The sequence below is a fragment of the Furipterus horrens genome, unplaced genomic scaffold (genome assembly GCF_987537825.1).
Source record: "Furipterus horrens unplaced genomic scaffold, mFurHor1.1.pri manual_scaffold_1, whole genome shotgun sequence".
NCBI classification, from domain to species: Eukaryota; Metazoa; Chordata; class Mammalia; order Chiroptera; family Furipteridae; genus Furipterus; species Furipterus horrens.
In genome coordinates this window covers 131158770-131177177 of record NW_028327171.1, presented here as the reverse complement: position 1 = coordinate 131177177, position 18408 = coordinate 131158770, and the positions used below count along the sequence as shown (strand labels likewise).

Sequence of the window (18408 nt, the reverse complement as noted above, 5' to 3'; positions counted from 1 at the left end):
TCCAGAAAAAACTAAACAAAAGAACTAAGCAATCTTATCAGATACAGAGTTCAAAACAGTGAGTGGCAAATCAGTGCCAAGGACTGGAAGAATTAACATAGTTAAAATGTCCATACTATACCAAGCAATCTACAGAGTTAATGCAATTCCTATTGAAATACTAATAGGATTTTCACAGAACTAGAACAAATTATATGGCACCACAAAAGACTCCAAATAGTCAAAGTAATCTTGAGAAAGAAGAATTAACTTGAAAGTTTATCACACTACCTGACATCAAACTATACTACAAGGACATAGTAATCAAACCAGCATGATACTGGCATAAAAACAGACACATAGATCAATGGGACAGGGAATGTATCAGACTAACAGGTTTCTGCACAGTGAAGGGAACCATCAGCAACACAGAACTGACAGCCTGGGAGAAGATATGCACTGATGACATATCCCATGAGGCGTTAATTCCCAAAACATAAAAAAAATCATCCAACTTAACACCAAAACAAAGCAAAACCAAACCAAACCAAACCCCTAACATTCTGATTAAAAAATGGGCAGAGAACCTGAATAGACATTTCTCCAACGACGACATACAGATGGCCAATAGACATATGAAAAGATGCTCAATGTCACTGATCATCAGAGATGCAAATTAAAGCCAGTGAGTTATCATCTCATACCTATCAGAATGACTACTGTCAGTGAATCAAACAAGTGTTAGCAAGGATATGGAGAAAAGAGAACCCTCCTGCACTGTTGCTAGGATTGTAAATTGGTGCAGCCACTGTGGCAAACAGGATGGAGGTTCCTCAAAAAATTAAAAATAGGAGCAACCATATACCCAGCAATCCCACTTCTGGGTATTTATCCAGAGAAATCCAAAACACTAATTTGAAAAGATATATGCAGCATTATTTACAATAACCATGATATTGAAGCAACCCAAGTGTCTGTAAATAGAGGAGGGGATAAAAAAGGTGCGGTTCATATATACAATGGAATATGACTCTGCCATGAAAAAAGAATCTTACCATTTGCCACACGTGGATGGACCTAGAGGGTAGTACGCTAAGTGAGACAAGTCAGAGAAAGACAAACACCATATGATTTCACTTATCTTAGGAATGTGAAAACAAAATATATTAACATTAAAATTTTACACTTTAAACAATTAGATGAATTTTAAAAACTTGTGTACATGTCCATTTTTATAAATTAAAGGTTTTCTTAATTGGGGAAAATGTGTTAGTGATTGGGGGGGACCTGGGGAGGGGAAATGGGAGTGATACTAGTGTGCTTCTTTTTGAGGTGAGGAAATGTTCTGGAATTAGGAGGTGGTAATGGTTGGACAATCCATGCATATACTAAAAACCACTGAATCATTTACTTAAAAAGGCTGAATTGTACAGTATGGGAATTACATATATTTTAAAAATTGCCTCTCATGTCTACTTCCTCAAGTGCCCACACCCCAGGGCAGTGGAGGGTCTGTGTTGGGGTGACCTGTCTCCTCTCTGCAGACTCCTCATTGACATGGTGCCCAGGGTGAGGCAGACGCGCCACTACGAGATGTTTGAGTGAAGGGGGCCAGAGCCGCCATTCTGCATCTGCATGAAGGCCGTCAGGACGACAAGAAGTTTCCTCACTGGCGGACGGTGCCAATAGTGAACTGAACACCCAGTTTCTTACTTGGAAAGTGTGTGTTCAAGGGAACATGGTCTGCCCAGCAGGTTGGTCGGCACTGCCCCCTCACGCCACAGCCCCCTCACATCCAACAGGACGATGTGCACAGGAGGGGAGACTGGTTCTTCATTTCCAATGGGAACTGATCTTTTCTATTTTCTGGAGTCAAAGGGTTCTTCTTGTGGGTGGGATAAGATCTCTGCTTGGCAGAAGGTTCTTCTGTGGTGCTCCAGGCCTGAAATAGATAGCAGCTGACTAGCCCCGCCTCCTCTGGACTGGCTCCAGCCACCTGCAGTCCTACAGCCTGTGTCCCGGCAGAATTTAAGGGAAGACCGTATGTACCCTTTTGTCCTTCACCCCTTTACATACCCTGAACCATCAGTATGTAGCACTTCCTAATTTCTATCAATATATTTCATTAGTTTCATACTGTTTTACTAATCCTAAATCTAAACAGATTTGTTCAAAAGGAGACCATTCTATTTTTCAAGTACTTAGTGATACACGTATGAGCTTTGCATGGATGAACGAAGCACACGACCCTTTCTTGTACATTCAGACCCTGAACATACATGTAAAAACAGGATCCATTTTTGACAGATGTGAAACTACAGTTTATTTGTAATAAATGATTATATGATTGATCTGTATGTGCATATATCTGTATGCTGTGTTATGTGGTAATGGTGCATTGCAGTCTGTTAGAGGTTGCTGATTCCTCTGTAAGGAACAAGGTGTCTTCCGTTTATGTAATGTTAGGTATACATTCTGTCAAAATGTTTCCCAACACACAACAGTCTGTACCTCTCGCACTGCTGCTTGTCTGGGTGACAGTGTCTGACCAATAAAGACCTTTACCTGTTTTGTATGGTATGGGGAAGTTCTCTTTGAGACTTGTCACCATCATGGGCAGGTTTGCCGTTGTGGCTGAAGGATGACGTGGAAGGGTCACTTGTTCCTGGTGGAGTGGGAATGGAGAACCCGGAGCACTGCTGTGATGGGCTTCGTAACTCTGTGGGGCAGGCCCACCCACCACTCAGGGGAGGGGTAGCCACACACTGACAGGGCCCTGGGAGCTGACCTGGGGGGACTGAGGGACAGCTGCTCCCCAGACCTCACCCCCACCCCCTGCTGGCTATTTCAGGCTGGTTAAAGGGAGGCGGTTTAGCACAAGAGGTTGCTGACCCTGGTTCAGTCTGGTGCTGTCATCGCAGCTTCCTCCAACAGCTTTGTGGGATGTCAACATGTTACATGGACTAAAGTGTGGACTGTTCAAACAGGCGTGGGAAATGCAAGATTCAATAGGTTTCTTTCCTGCGGGTTTTCTGCATATTTACAGTGTGGAAGATCAGGGAAGGGAAGCCAGAAAGTAGCCTCTCCTAAACTCATGCACTTACATTTTTCTCGGCACCTTTCTGGGACTGGTGTGCACCAAACATGCTGTGTCTGGGACCTATGTGCTGTCCCTTCCTCCAGCATTGCCTACCCACAAGCCCTTGGTGTGAGCATGGACTGGATCTTCCTCATGTTTCCAGGGCACGTGCCTAACCAAAAGCTCACGGGCCACTGAGCCCTGGGTGAAAAAGTCCTCTTTGTGAGGGGGGGAGTGTACTCTAGGTCCAGTGGGCCGAGCCTTTTTAGGACTATTTTACTAGCACATCCTTAAAGATTTTTAAACACCTGATGTAGTATATTTTATAAGTATATAAAATAGCCCATCCGTCCACTTTCTAATTCATTCCTTTCTAGGTAAGTGCTCTGAAATTAGTCATTGGTGGATGTGATGTAAGGGAAAGAATTCTCAACAAGGTGTTGTCCACCACATGACCTTTCTTTTAGCGTTTTCAGCCGCGTTTGCAAACGGTGAAATGAAGTTAATGATGCCAGTGTGGGGGATGCCACTGGGCTATGACCTGTAGGTGACCCTGCCCCCTCCCAGCCCCCCAAAGATCACTCCCACCTGTCACACAAGAAAAGTTTATTGAAAAATAAAGTTCTCCCCAGTTTTGTCTACAACAGTGGGAAACACCGCAGTGCTCTCTACGCCGGTACAGGACGTTTAGACAGAAACAGCCCGTTCGCAGAGCCCCGCACTACTTAACCCCCGAGTGAACCAGGGGCTGTTTGAAGATACAGATGCGAACGGTCATTAGCTTAAAGACAAGGTTGTGACAGCAGCTACAGTAGAAAAGACACCACCATCTCCTTTGGCATCGATTGTTCCGCTATTGTCCTATGAACACCTGGGCAGGACAGTGAGCAAAAATGCTTCCCGGGTTTGCTCCATCTCCCCTTTGGTAGAGGTGGCGGACTGCGCTCAGTTTTCATTCCCGCTGTCCCAGCCAGGCTCAGACCTCCAGCATGGCAAACGCATTCTGCTACCCTACGCCCCACCACCAGGCACACCCGCCCGCTGCTGAATGAGCATGTACTGGCCTTTTGTGCCTCTGTTGTGCCTCAATAGCTGTGTGGTGGGGTGGGGTAGGGAGGGAGCAGTGCAGATAATCTAAGGCTCCACAAAATTGGGGATAGAGGGAATGATGCGTTGAAGGTCAATTCCAGTCCTATACCCTCCAAAGTCTAAGACTGCTGATTCCACTGAAAACAAAGGAACTTAAAGACCTAGGACTCTAGCACATTCCTCCATATTCTACAACTGCAGTCCAACCAGAAGAGCACCAAGACATGGGAGGACATACAGCTCTAAATCTATCAGGGAGGAAGAGGCTAAAACCCCAATGAAACAGAGAGTGAACTGATACGTAGGGGATTTGGGAAAAACATAATTGAACCACAAGCAGCATCTGAGTGTGGTTCTGAAGATACTCTCCCCCCCCACCACCCATAGCTCCACCAGGATGGTGGGGTAGTCTTGGGGTCCCCAGGCCAACTGCGGCAGCCTCAGGGAGCAGGGTGTTTCTCTGAGACTGGGGCCAATGCAAACATGTGACAGCTAACCTGCCCAGAGTCTGATCCCTGTGAACTGGACTGTGGAGGAGCCACCCTGACCAGCAGGGGACAGCAAAGGGGCTTCCTGGGGAACGAGTGAGTTCAGTTGGTCATTCCTTTCCCCTTGAATACAGAGAAGCCTCTCTTATGGTCTTTCAGAGGGCTAGTTAACTTTTCAGGGGTATAGTCAATGTGAAATTTCACCTTAATTTCTAGCTCAGAAAATTGCACAAGGAAAAACTCTGGAATGGTCCAGGAGACCTCAGTGGGTAAGGTCCAGCATGGAGCCAGAGGTCACCCTTGTCATCTCCTGTATACATGGTTCTTACAGCCTGGTTTTGCCTGGTGCTGAAGTCAGAAGTATTCTCAGGTCAGTCAGTGCATTCAGGGATGTGTTCTCAGCAGCAGGGTGGCCCAGGCCTTGGATGTGCTAAATCAGTAAATCCTACAACATTCCATCAACCTGGAATAATAGTTTCATGTACGTATTACATGAATCAACCGATAGGGAGTGAGCTCAGCTCTTTATTTCTCAAGTTTTGTGAAATGCTAATGACAACAACAATATTTAACATTTACTAGGGCTTACTATGTGCCAGATACTGCTAAAACACCCAATCCTCACAAAACCCCTAAATGCTAAGAAAGCTAGGGTAATTTTTTTTTCCTGCATCTGAGACTATACAGCTAATTTGGCCTTTTGTTATAAAAACGTGGTTTTCCACTTTTTGTTGAAGCCAGCAAGAATGAAAGGAACTTGCCCTAAGCTTTAGGAACTTCCACCTTCCTAAAGAAGTCTGAATCTATTGATGTCCATCCATCTCTTCACATGAAGGTGCTCTGTAGCCCTATAGGATGGATGGAATTAGAATGAAGCCAATGTGAAAACAAGTACTTTTTAAATAAATAAAACAATCCAGGCTTGGGATGGTAGCACATACAACAGAGCCTGTCGTTAACAAAATACTTAAAAAAAAAAAATCAAGAATTTGGTGGGCATGGAAGAGGGCAGTAATGTTTCAATTATATACATAATCCAGGTAAACCACCTTGGAGAAATGGGGTGGCCGGCCTCAGTCGGGTCTAAAAAGCACGAGCCTGCCTATGAGCAGCACTGTCAGTCAGCCCGTCACATATCTGCCTGCACTACCAGAGAGAAGCACCGGGTCGCTCCTCCCAAACAAAGCCAAGTAGTCATTTTTATCAAACCCTGTGTTCACTAAGGAAACAACAAAGGCGTGCGTATTTGTTCCCCGTCAGGATGTTAACCAGATGAAGTGTTTAGGGCCAGTGCTACTAATGAGCTCAGTGGGTCCTGCTCCCCTTCAGTGCAACCCCTCAGCTAGGGCGCAGTCATCTTCCCTGGCCACTCCTCCCAAATGCCTGGGGGCGCGGAGCCCAGGCGCACCTGCACACTGGCAACCAGCAGGCCCCCACTGAAAGCCATGACCTTGACCAAGCTGCTGGGGAGGGTGCGGGCTGGCCTGGAGAAAGCCAGCACCTCTCGGGGTTCTCACCGCTTCATGGGCGTATATGTGCATACATGTGGTGGCCTTGGGGGCCTGAAGGGCGTTTCCAGTGCCCGGCCCGAGCCTCCGCAGTGATACAAGGACAGAACCTGTATTCAGAACCTGGAGGAGTCTGCTCTCTTCCTTCCACAGCACCCAGATTCCAAAAACCAACCCCAAAGAAAAGTGAAAAAGGCACATCAGGGAAACAATAAATATCAACAAAGAAACATACTCTCAATATCTCCAAACATACAGCAACATAGGAAAAGCAAACTATAAGTAGGGGCTAAACCCCAATCTAAGCAAAAATGCAAAAAAACCTCTCCATTTGTACATGTGCAAATCAAATTATATCCATGAAATAAAATGAGGTGTTTACTGGCATTAAAAGAAGTGTATTTCCCCTTTGAGAAGCTTTTACTCCTGAAAGTGTTTACATGTCAAAGGAAAGCTTTTTATCTTTTAATAAATTAAATGTTTTCCCTCAAGTTTTTTAAGAACCCAGGATCACAGTGGATGGGAGCCAAATTTCACTTAGGAAAAAAGAAATGTACAAAAACTTACAGACGGGGCAAGATACGCTCATAGCACAGGAAGGCACTGATCCTGGCTTAGGATTTCTGTGTGTGTGTGTGGGGGGGGCTGTAATTAGTTTCATGCTGGTTTAGGATTCTATTAAGAAAAATCACCCAAGGCCCACACTCAGAGCGCGCCCTGCTCTAGGGCAGGCAGGAATAGTGGCCTTTGCGCACAGGGCAGATGGAGGGACCTTGCGAGTTTCCTGTTGTGGACCACTGACCCACTGGGGCTAAGTCTGTGGGGGACACTGCAACTCCAGTGTCACTGCCTCTGTTGATAACGCCTTCACTAAATGGAGTGTGGGTTGGTTTGCCCCACGAGCAGCAACCCCTCTGCGGAACTCCGCCCCGCCTCAGCCAGTACTGGGCTGGCGGAAGCAAGAGGGACCTGATGTGGGGAAAGAGCCCTGGGGACTGCCTGACCCGAGGGTCCTGACACAGGAGAAGACGGGAGGCCCTGAGCTCGGGCAGCCAGCAAACAATCCTTCCAGCTTACGGAACACAAGACCAGCACAGCGTCTTTCCGCAGAATGTAGCTTTCCAGCTTCCTTGCTTTCTGAGTTCCAGTGCTTGTTTAAACCACTCTGCAAAAGGGGTTAGCCTTGCGGACTGAGAGAAATTGGTCTCGGACCGCAGGCTCCCCCTGCTGGTCGAATGCCTACACTGACATGCTCATTATGGGAAGCGCCCAGGAGAAGCCAGGAGAGGGCAGCACCGGTCCAGGAATCGCCGGCCTGGGAGCTCAAGCAAAGTCCCACAATGTAGGGTGCAGCCAAGGGGCCCATTCACAGGGAAAAGCAATTCCTAACAGCATGGGAGGCAGTTACTTCTCTTCCTACCGCAGGAAACTGCCCTTGCAAAGCTTAAAAAACACGTACTCACTCACTCACTCACTCACACCCTATTAGCAAGGTTTCCTTTGGACTTGCGCCCTTGCTGCTCGGCTCAGGCCTCCCCATCAACACTCTCCCTAGCACACATGTTCAGGGGCCACCTGAGGGGTGGCGAAGACCCCAACTGCCCCTATCCTCTAGAATTGCAGGTGGGATTCGGACCCACTGAAAGTCCAAGTAAAAAAAAAACAAAAACCACAAACGCTGGCTGTGCGTTTGGTATTATTCACGTACCAGGGAAGAACTGAGAAGCTGGCAGAATCTAACTTTCCATACCTAAAGACTCAGCACACTCCCTCTGGTCCTCATGAAATAATCCTCTTAAGTCTCACTTCCTGAAGGCCCACCCAGCCATCAGCCTTGCCAGAAGGTCTGCCCGCTGCAGGCGGGCCAGCTGCCGAGGGCACTCAGGGTGTTCAGAAGCCAGGGCCACGTCAGCACTGGGAACCACCGCAGGGCTGGGTGGATCACAGCAGCTCACACCAGGGAGACTCCCGCTGAGGGAGGAGAGGGCTCACTTTCACCAGCATGCACTGCCAAGGGCTTCGGAGGAAACATCCAAAGCACCAGCACAGTGCTTAGGGGGGTGCGGAACTCACACAAGGCAGAGCACGGGGCCTCAAGGGCTAGAAAGGGGGGGTCCAATGAGTCTGACCAGGCCAAGCTGCCAACTGGCTGGTCCTCCTCAGAATATTGGTGCCTGAAGCGAGAGCCACGCCCACTCCCACCCCCACCGGCGAGTGGCCAGGACAGTGAGTCACTTTCATCCTGGCCTGGCCCTGCTCCCCTGGCCAACATCAAGCTCACCGAGATCCCCATTCCCTGGACTTTGGCGGTTTCAGACATTAGAGGGAATGAAACAAGCCCACCTGTTTGGAGCTCAGCTCCAGAGGGGACACAGGTCACAGGGGCCAGCTTCACTCCTGCCCAATCCCAGCTCACAGACAACCCTCTGAAGGGGTAAACATCAGGACCAAGTCCAAAGCAGCTCTTTCAGTCCCGCACTCAGAACGTACCACACACCACAAAATGCCAGTCCCCCCACATGCAGGGGGTGCCTGACCTGTAGCTACCACCCCTCAAGCACACACACAAGATTTTCTTTTGTTCTGCCCTCATCTACTTCAAGGAGCTACATCCTGCAGCCACCCTTAAGCCTGCTACCAGCCCCTCAGCGCACCATCTCTCCCTCCTGCACCCTGCCCGGAGCAGACAAAAAAATATTATAGTGAAGGTGGATGGTAAACAGTGGAAAATCAAAGAAACAAGCCCTGTAATCAAGACCTCTTCACCCTCCCCTGCTCCCCCTCCCGCCCTCCCAAATAAATAAGTTAATGGGTTTAGGAATGTTCCCACACAAAGTTCTTTCCATCCAGCTCAATTTCTCCTCTGGTTTTTTGTTTTAAATGAATCTTGAGATTCGCTCTCTACAATTCGCTCCTCAAAAAATAAGACAAAGTTGTGCCAAGGAGCAAAACCAGGCTCCCGGCCTGATGCCCGCTCTCGTTTTGTTTTGGTGAAAACTCCACTGTGATGCTGCGACTCCAGCAGGAGCAACACCAATCTGAAACCTTCCACCAAAAAGTTCAGGCTCTGGTGAGAGTCCCTGAATGCCGTCTGCCCCCTGGCTCTGCCAGGATGGGGCTGAAGCCGCTGTCTTTCCCAGCAGAGTGCGTGCAGCGCCGAGCCGGTGGCCGCTATAGACAGTCTTGACAGAGAGCCACCTGGCCCTTGATGAAGTCCCGGCAGGGGCAGATCCTCTGGTGCCTGGGGTGGGCGCCTGCACAGCTGAACAGCAGGAGATCACCTTGAAACACACAGTGCTTGTTCTTGGCGTGGTAAGAGGGCACCAGGATGTCCTTGGCCAGCTCTGAGCTTTGGCAGGTCACCTCGTACCTGAGGAGGGAGAGGAAGGCACATGGGTTTGAGATGCAGAGAGGAAGGTATCGGTGGGCCAGGCAGACCTAGATTTGAGCCGTGGCTTCATCTGTGACCCTGGACAAATGACTGAGCCTCTCTGGTTCAGTTTCCTCTCCTGTGAACTGGGAATAAATAACCCTTAACTCACAGGGGTGGTGCAGGACTGGCAACAGTACTTACAGAGCACTTGGCTGAGGCTAGTTCTGTAAAGGGTTCAGTAAAGGGTAACTATTATTACAATCACTGTTGTCACCATGACCAGCCTGACCTGGCAGAGACTGGGTGGGCGAGGCCACCTTCCTCCCTGGCCTGCCCCAAATCTCTGACTCACATGCCAACCGTGTCCATTCTCCTATGTTCACAGAGGCCTCAATTCTTGCTGACAGAGTGGAGATCCTGCTGGGGAACCTGAGGTTTCCTGCAGCCTCTGGAAAGCGTCCAGATATTGGGAGAAGAGCAACGTGCTCCCCCTCCCCCCAGCCTGGGCCCCCATTACTCCTGCCCCCTCTTGTCTTCCTCCAGCCAACTAACAAAGTCCCTGGCCTGGAGCCCTTTCCAACATCAGCCAGGCAATTTCCAGTGCATCTGGTGGGGATGTTGGGGGCTCTCAGGGGGCTGCCAGCGGGGCTCCTGCTGCTCAGGAGGGCAGCCTTCCCTCTTATCTTGCTCCTGCAGTCGCCAGAGAGCTCTGCAACGTCGCTACATGTCCTTACACCTCTGGCCTTGGCATGCCAGCTGGGAGACGGAGGCACCCAGAGCGGGTTAAGGCCAGGGACCATGAAGGTGAGGGCAGGAAGTGTGGGTTTTATGAACTTCCTCATGGAAAATGAGTCAGAGATTTGGGGCTTCCAAGTCCAACAACACAGAAAGGGGTCTCCAGAGCTCATTTGTGCATTTAGTTTCCATATGGAATGTGGCCTTGGGAAACAGTTATGCTTATGCTATTTACTTAGGTGAATTACAGCAGCTGATACATCTTTAGTGAACCCATCTGCCTGGTGGCCTGCTAACCAGGAGTGTGGAAATGTCTACAACTCATCTCAGACCCCATGGCCAGGCGTGTTATTTGTCAGAAGCCATGAAGAGACCCTTCTGTTCCTGCCCCTGGGTCACCTGGCCTCAGGCCAGAACCAGCCTTCTGGGTGTGAGCACATCCCAGCTGAGGCTGCAGGGGAAGCAGCCTGCTAGGGACGATGTCCCGAAACTACCACACACTGTTCAGACAGCGTGTTACCAGAACCACAGGAGCCCTGTTAGGAGGCAATCCCTCAAAGGTTCCCTTGATTCTGTGCCATGGGTCCCTCCCTCCAACGCTAACCTGCTTACTTCCATCCTGGATAGGTCAAGTGCCCCAAACTCCCTCTGACCACTGTGATTAGAGCCACCTCCTTTCTCTCAGGTACACCAAAGTGCTCAGTCTAGACTTCACAGCTTAGAATTCCCCCAAACTCAACACTCCAACATTTTAGAAGATACAGCTTGAAAAGGTAGTCAAATCACAAACAAGGTCTCACATTAACATACGTTCTTATTTACGGAGCTGACGTCTCTCTACTGGGCCACTCCGGCTCCTTCCAGTGCTTCTACCCTCCAGTTGGGTCAGTTTAGGTCACACTAGAACCACGCATGCTCTGCGCACAGGGTTTTGTGGTCACCCCTCCAGCACTTACACCGTACCCTGCCTGCACTGGAGCTCAGAGTCCAGCTGCCTGCATCCCGGATTCAAGACGACAGCGTGGGATGCTCCAAAGGGCTGAATTCATGTCACAATCTAGGCCCCAAACTGGAGAAGAAAACGCAGCACTGGGTTGTAGGAGCTGCTCATTGCTAATTGGCCATGAACATGGATGCGCCAGGACTGCCTCACTCCCAGGAGGCACTCAATAGACTGCCAGGTAGCTGGTGGCTGGGGTAGGGGGTGGGGAATTACAACATTATCAGTATTCACAGATGCAGGAACAACATATTCAATAGGGCTCTTATGTTCAGAGAATTAGTTTTAGGCAGCTTTACTGCAAAACTAAGCCTTTACTGCTGTCTCCTAGGAAGAAACCCCTGCAGATCTACAGTGGGGGGCGGAGGGGTGGTTAGGCCATCCCAGGGCACGGGCCTGGCTTTTCCGTCCCGTCCTGGTGACCTTGGGCTGCCCCACTGCTCAGAGCCCTCAGGAAGAAGTGGCCATTCCGCTCTGTCTTCAGCACTGGCCGCACGCCATCTCACCATCACCCCAGATGTCCCCACTGTACAGGTGGGGAAATTGAGGAAACACAGGAAACTGGCCCAGTGGCTGCCCTTCCAGTCCCCTCACAGGACTAGACCTGTGCCCTGGAGACAGGTCTGCTGTGGGGGGCCCTGATCCCTGGCCTGGGCAGTGCATCTCATGTTTCCTCCCCTAGAGGTGGGGACGGAGGGGGGGCATGCAGACAGTTCTGTGGTATAGTCCTTGGTCTGCCCCCAGCAGATCCAGACCCTGATACATAGACAGCTGCTAGGAGTCTTCAAAAAGCCACCCAGCTGCTTGTACAAGGAGCCAGTGGAAAGAGCCTTCAGGAACCCTAGAACTCGGGCTCTGGGCTGTGGAAATGCAACCCGCTGGGACCACGGTAGGCTTTCTATAAACAGACCCCCACTCCCTCTCACGGCGAGTCACTAGTCGCAGAGCAGGGCGCCATACAACTGTCCCGGCCTGATGCTTGGGCGGAGGGTGAACAGGGCAGCCTCTGGACCTGGTCTTGGCAGGAAACACAGCGTCTCCTGCAGCCTCCTCAGGAGAGCTCCCTGCGGGCGAGATGCCAGAGGCCCTGCACTTGAGAACAGTAGGCCTTAGAGGCGGGACCAGGCCAGCTCAGAGCTCCGCGCCCAGAAAGCAATGGTGGCCAACTGCACCACAGGGCATGAAGCGAGAATGGGGCCCAGGCAAGCCTTGAGCCCTGAGTCCACTCCACTCCTAAACATCCTCTTCAAGACGGGGACAGTGCCAAACTCGACTGAATACCTAGGGCTGGGATAGCAAATCTCTTCTTTAGGGGAAAACATCTACTCAGAGCTATTAAGGTGGGGGGGGGGTGCTAAATAATGAAGCACTATGTGGCTTAGGGTGGGGTTTGGGAAAAATGGGGAAATTTAGCACTGATGGGGTCATGAGTCAGAGGTCAGAAGAAACATGGAAATCTGGGAATTACAAATGCCAAACCCAAAACGCCAATGCAAAGGAAAGTGAGTGGCGTCCGTAAAAGCAATACAAGCCAGAGGGCAAAGGTTCACGTGATGCGGACGGACTGCCCTCCTGGTGCAGCTCTTGCCTGTGTCCAGGTTGCGCCCCTGTCCTGCTGAGGGACCAGGAGGAGTCAGGCCTGCTCCTGTCCCTGTAGAGAACCTTGTTCCACAGGTGCCAGGGAAAAGTAAGAAAGGGGACGGGGGCCGCAGTAGGGGAAGGTGGCAGTCGATTTTCCTGTGGGCAGTTCTGTGCCAGCTCCTCGTCCATACTTCTCATTCCTGTATGACTCCAGGGTGCAGGACTGGCACCAGCCACCTGTGCTGCTCAGATGGTTGGGGCCACCTGGGGACCTGGCGATGGCTTGAGGTTCTGTGCCCACTCTGCTCCTGTGCTTCTTGGGTGTAACATTCGCACAGTAAACACTTCCCACAATCTCCAAGCCCAGACATGACATATTTACGCAAATACAGACCCCCATTCAAATTCTAAATATATCAGCCTGCCAGGTGACCTCATACCAAACAATGAAAGTGCTGGGGGGGATCTTGCTGCAACCTGCTCCCATTCCCACGTCTTTTCCCCACAGCCCACAACCCTGGGAATGGAAACCTCATCCCTCTCAGCCCAACTCCGGCCCCCCAGGCAAGCAGAGCTACCCCCTCCCCACCCCAGCACTTACTTCAGCATGTCCTTTTCCTTGTTCAGGTGCTGGAAGAACGACGGCTCACAGATGAGCTGGTTCTCCTGACACACCTGCTTACAGGATTGCCCGGGCTCAGCCAGCTTCACCTGCAGGGCGCTGAGGGGCGGCCACATCACCTGCCCATGGCAGAAATCCTAGAATGAAAATGAAGCCATCAGCCAAGGGACCAGTTCAGCTGTGCCCAAAGCCACCCTGGGCTGGTGGCAGTGGTGGCTCTGACACTCGCGCACCCCTGGCACCCAGAGCTCACTCTGCTCATACCGTCCTCCGTGTCTCCAGGCTGCCCCGCCTGTGGAAGGAGCTGTCTGTGCAGGGGGCCTGAAGAGCCAAGTTTAACTCCTTCTGGGGTGGGCTAGCCCCCCCGAAGTACCGATGGTGGTGAGGATCCTGGGCTCCGTATTCCACTGTAGGAATCACCCCACAGACATCCAGGGACACACGGTGTCAGTGTAGAGCATTAGAAGTGAAATAACCTACTCTTTGTATTTAAATAGGTGACTGTTTAAATACAAATAATAACGCAAAAATGCAACAGGTTTCTAGGTGCTGACAGGAACCACATCCAGGATATACTGAGAAGTGAAAGCAGCAAGTGAAGGATGGTGTTAGTGTTCCCACTTGTGTCACCCCCTGGGGAACCTGAAGGAAAGATACAATAAACATGCATTTGCTCCTGCAGGAATATCGCTGGTTGGCATGGGTGCCGCTGAGAGAGGCAACAAAGGGTCAAGATCAGGGGTGGTAAAGAAATCTACTGTCCAGTGTATGTCCTTCTGGAATAGCTTATTTTTCCAGTTTTCTTTCCCCTCTCTATGTGGATGAGGAGCTGATGAGTAACGTCAGAGCTGGTGCAGGCTGAGGAAGTGCCCACTCTGTGGAGCGGCGCAGGCGGGGCAGGGAGCCTGACCTTGCCAGGCCCCAGCAGTGAGGTGGGTGCAGCCCCAGAAAGGAGGCCTGAGTCGCATCCAGAGTGGCCTCTGTATCAATCTCAACTTTTAAAAACCTGTGCTTGTATTACTTATAGCGAGCAAAGTGAAAACAAGAGCAAAGTGAAAGGCACCCCAGGATCTACAGGCAGTGGCCTCTGAGGGTACTTCCGCCCCTTATTACCAGCTGTGAACCTTTTGGGTAAAAAACATGATGTTAGGAAGCCTCTGTTTCCTCGTAAGATGAATGATGACACTGATGATTGCCCACGGTTCTTGCTTCTTCCGACCACGTTCCTAAAGGAGAAATGCTATTCCCTGCTGAGAAAGGCCACGGGCAAGCAGTGAGCACTCAGGCTGCTTCTAGTCTAGTCTGCTCACATCAGTGACCGAGACCCCAAACCTAAAGCAAACCCACTGCCGTCTTCCCCATCTCAGGGTCCTGGGATGAGGGGACATGGCCGTTTGAGCCGCCGTGAGTTGTGTGGTTAAGAAACAGAAACTCTTCGATGCACAGTAGTCGGGAAACCGAGGCCTACATTGGTATCAGCTGAAAACAAGGTTCCAGGAGAGTAATAATTTGGAGACACCAGCAATACAATGAAATATTTAGAGATGCTAGGATCCGGCTTAATCTCCTGAGACTGATGCAGGGGGGCGGGCTGTGAGCAGAGTGTGCCCCCCACAGCTCGGGGCACTGCTGGTGACAGAGCACGTGCTGGGCGGGAAGATGCTTATCTGGCTAATGGGGTTCGGGGTGATCTTGAGCACAACCCACGTTGCTTGCTAAGGCACGTGCAGCACAGTGACTTTGCTCTGGATGCTGTTGCTAAAGGGGGCGGCATGACTGCACAAACTGGTGGCACCTGGGTGGGAACAGCGTGTTTCCTAGTCACTGTCCCTCTCTTACCTGGCAGCAGAAGGAAACATACTGCCTGGCCTTTACACTCTGTCCATCTCCGAGGATGGCTGTCATCAAATAAAAAGGAGAACAGAGATGAGCAATGTAGTTTTGCTGATGTGAGCTGAGTGGGCGCATAAATATTGGGAGAAGGTTAAGTGATCCTTTTTAATTTATTTTTCTGGCTGCCTAATGCAAGCAACTTTGTTTATATATCTTCAGGAGACATCGGATAACTTCTACGGCCATTCAGTATCATGATAAAGAGACTTGAATTCTAATATACACCAAAGTGTGCTGTGTGACTGTCTGGAACAGGCAAACCACCAGAAAACCCTGGGTCAGATCATGCCGTCTACAGCACTAGAAGCCAAGTGAGAATTTCTCTCTTTGCTTCCTGGATATAGCTTGGCCAAACCCTTCATTAGGCTGGAGAACTGGAAACCCACCATGGCTGAAGGCTCAAACTCTGGCTTGTAGAGTTTGTAAGAAAATCGTTGACTGTTTTTCCTTATATGACACCTGCAGGCATTTAGAGCTGAGGGTAGTATCTCTAGACCTGTCGAGTTCAGCAGTCTCTTAAGAAACTCTGCTCTTCGTTCATTTTTAGCCTCTTGTGGTATGTGAAACAGTCCCAGGGGTAAAATAAATGAGGAGGTGATGTGGCCAAGGAAGGTACTTGGAGTCAGAAGGCCTGGATTCAGAGCTGTTTCCCTGTGGTGCTTTGGGCTTTCTACCCAGTCTGGTCTTGTCTCCATCACTCATCTGTAGAAAGTGATGCCAACAGACTGCGTGATGGAGCTGAGCAGAAGGCTGGCAAACAGCAGGTGATCCACTAATGCTCCCTCCTGCGTCCTGCTCCTCCGAGGGGGGTTCCCTATGCCCCTGCACAGAGGCTGGAGGAACCACAGAGTTGCATCTGCAGGTGCTGGGCAGCCTGGCACCCCGAGGTCTGCACAAAGGAAGTATCCTCAACACTATGCTGCAGGGTGGCTCTGTCCCGTTTGCTCACTTCTGGGGAAATCACTGTAGCCGACCTCTTTGACGTCCCCTTCAACAGGCGAGCTTAGCTCTATCACACATGCACTGGGGACCCGTCACCCTTACTCAGGGATCACTGGGGGCTGGCCTGGCATCCTCTCAGGTCTATTTGGGGTGCCAGAAGGATCGGGGACAGCAAAATAGCAGCAGGACCTTCTTAAGGCTTGATGAACCATCTGGTAAAATTGAACAGGGAGAGGCCTAACAGTGTTCCCAGTCAGCATGGGACCTGCGGCTTATCACAGGGGAGGCAGGACGGTGCCGGGAGTCTGGGCTACAATTCCGGCCCAGACGGTGAACTCCAAAGATGCCCCCTTAGCTCTCTCATCTGAAATGGAAAATACCATTTGTCCTCCAGTCCTTATATAATTTCTATTAAGTAAAATGGGATGACTCTTAAGAAGGTACCCAGAAATATTAAAGATAATGTTCCAGGGTCAACCATTATTTGCTGTCAGGGTCCACAAGTGAAAAGGCGAGTTGCCTGGATTATATATGACAATTTGTCCACGAGAGCCACCCCTTTGCCCAGCTGCTTGCAGGACACACCTGTAACTACAGCCCCTGTTATAAGCCTCTTCTCACCCTGAGAGCAAGCCCCCTGGGTGCTCATAGGAGGCTGGAGGTCTTCCATTCCTGTCAACCTCAGTATCGGCTAACATAGCCATGCCAACTTGTCTTCTTGCAGTAAGCACTCATTCATTCATTCATTCAACAAAATATTGCTAAGAATCAGAAAAGCATAATGGTTCAGAACTCAAACTGCCTGGGTTTGAATCGAGCTGCTCCAATCACTAGCTGAATGATCTTGGCTAGTTTCATAATCTTGCCTCAGTTTTCTATGGTAAAATGCAGAAAATGTCAACTGCTACCTCCCAGAGCTGTGATTAAATTAATTATAATGTGTAAAGTGCTCAGAAAAATACCTGATGTAAATACCACCACCTGCGGTTGGCTCTTACTGTTACTATGTGCAAGGGACTTTTCTAAGCCCACGGGGGTCACTCAGTGGGAAAAAAATGGAACTGAAACCTCTGTCTTCATAGAGCTTATAATCAATGAGGAAGAGAGAAAAACAAGATAAATAAATTATATAAAACATCTTAAGAGCCGATAAGTGCCCTTGAAAGAATGAAGTGAGGAGAAAGATGAGGACTGTTGGGGGAGAGGGTGTCCAGATAAGGCATCACTGAGAAGATGACATTTAAGACAAGGCACGAGGAGGGAAGTAAAAGAGCGAGCCACACAAGTTTCCGGGAAGGGCATTCCCAGAAGATGCAAACCAAGACCAGAGGCTCTGATAAGGCTCCAAAATGAGCAGAGAATGCCATGTGGTTTGGGCACAGTGTGTGTGCTGGGGCTAGAAGTAGGAGGAGATGGGGTCTGGGAGTCCAGGGAATCAGCGCATACAGAGCTTTGGGGCCTACACAACACTTTTCCTCTGAGTGGGATGGAAGCCACTGGGCAGGACGGAAAGAAGTTAGGGAGAGTCCCTGACAAGGAGAACGAGGAAGCAGGGGCAGATGTCACAGGCCCATGAGCTGCTAGGTCCTCTCACCACAGCCCCCACCGCCATGCCTGATCAAAGGGGAACAGTTTATGGCAGAAAATCTCTGTGGTGATCACAGCAACAGTTAACAACAACAAGAACTGGCTAAAACCATATCAATCCAAAATGGAGGAAAAATTGACCAGAAATGACCATGAAGCTCCTTACACCGTCATTATAATGAAATTGACAGCACATGCAGAAGGGGGTGGGTAACAAAGGCCATGGTGATCCCAGAAAGGACCATATTCAGAACAAGACCCCTTCCAATCAGAAGGTGAAAACAGAATTTGGTCCATGAATTTCAGAAAAAAACCCACCCTGAGAAACACATAAAATCCCAAAAACTGACTAGCCATGGTGCACGAGTCACTGGCAAGTTCCCCACGTCCACAAGTCCTTTCGCTTTTCACAGCGGCACCCTGTGGGCCGTGCAGCCTGGGGGCAGCGGGCAGTGGCAGTCAGTCCAGGGCTTATCCTTGATCCTGTCTCCAGGAACCCACGTCCTGGCTTCTTTCTCTCAACCTAAATAAA

At 50.1% G+C, this 18408-nt stretch overlaps 2 protein-coding genes across 3 annotated transcripts in view; one reads left to right on the top strand and one right to left on the bottom strand.

The window, feature by feature from the left end:
• Positions 1–2559, top strand: part of TMEM163 (transmembrane protein 163) — a 221801-nt gene extending 219242 nt beyond the window's left edge. For both annotated transcript variants that reach the window (XM_090267036.1, XM_090267025.1), the window contains one exon: positions 1524–2559. In XM_090267036.1, the coding sequence (XP_090123162.1) occupies positions 1524–1584 (61 nt within the window). In that variant the 3' untranslated portion in view covers positions 1585–2559. The remainder of the gene's footprint in view (positions 1–1523) is intronic.
• A 6398-nt stretch (positions 2560–8957) lies between these two features.
• MGAT5 (alpha-1,6-mannosylglycoprotein 6-beta-N-acetylglucosaminyltransferase) overlaps positions 8958–18408 on the bottom strand; it is a 343102-nt gene continuing 333651 nt past the window's right edge. The window contains exons 17-18 of the mRNA XM_090279425.1: positions 13434–13591; positions 8958–9513 (exon numbers count right to left, since the gene is read on the bottom strand). Coding sequence (XP_090135551.1) covers positions 9315–9513; positions 13434–13591 — 357 coding nt within the window. The 3' untranslated portion in view covers positions 8958–9314. The remainder of the gene's footprint in view (positions 9514–13433; positions 13592–18408) is intronic.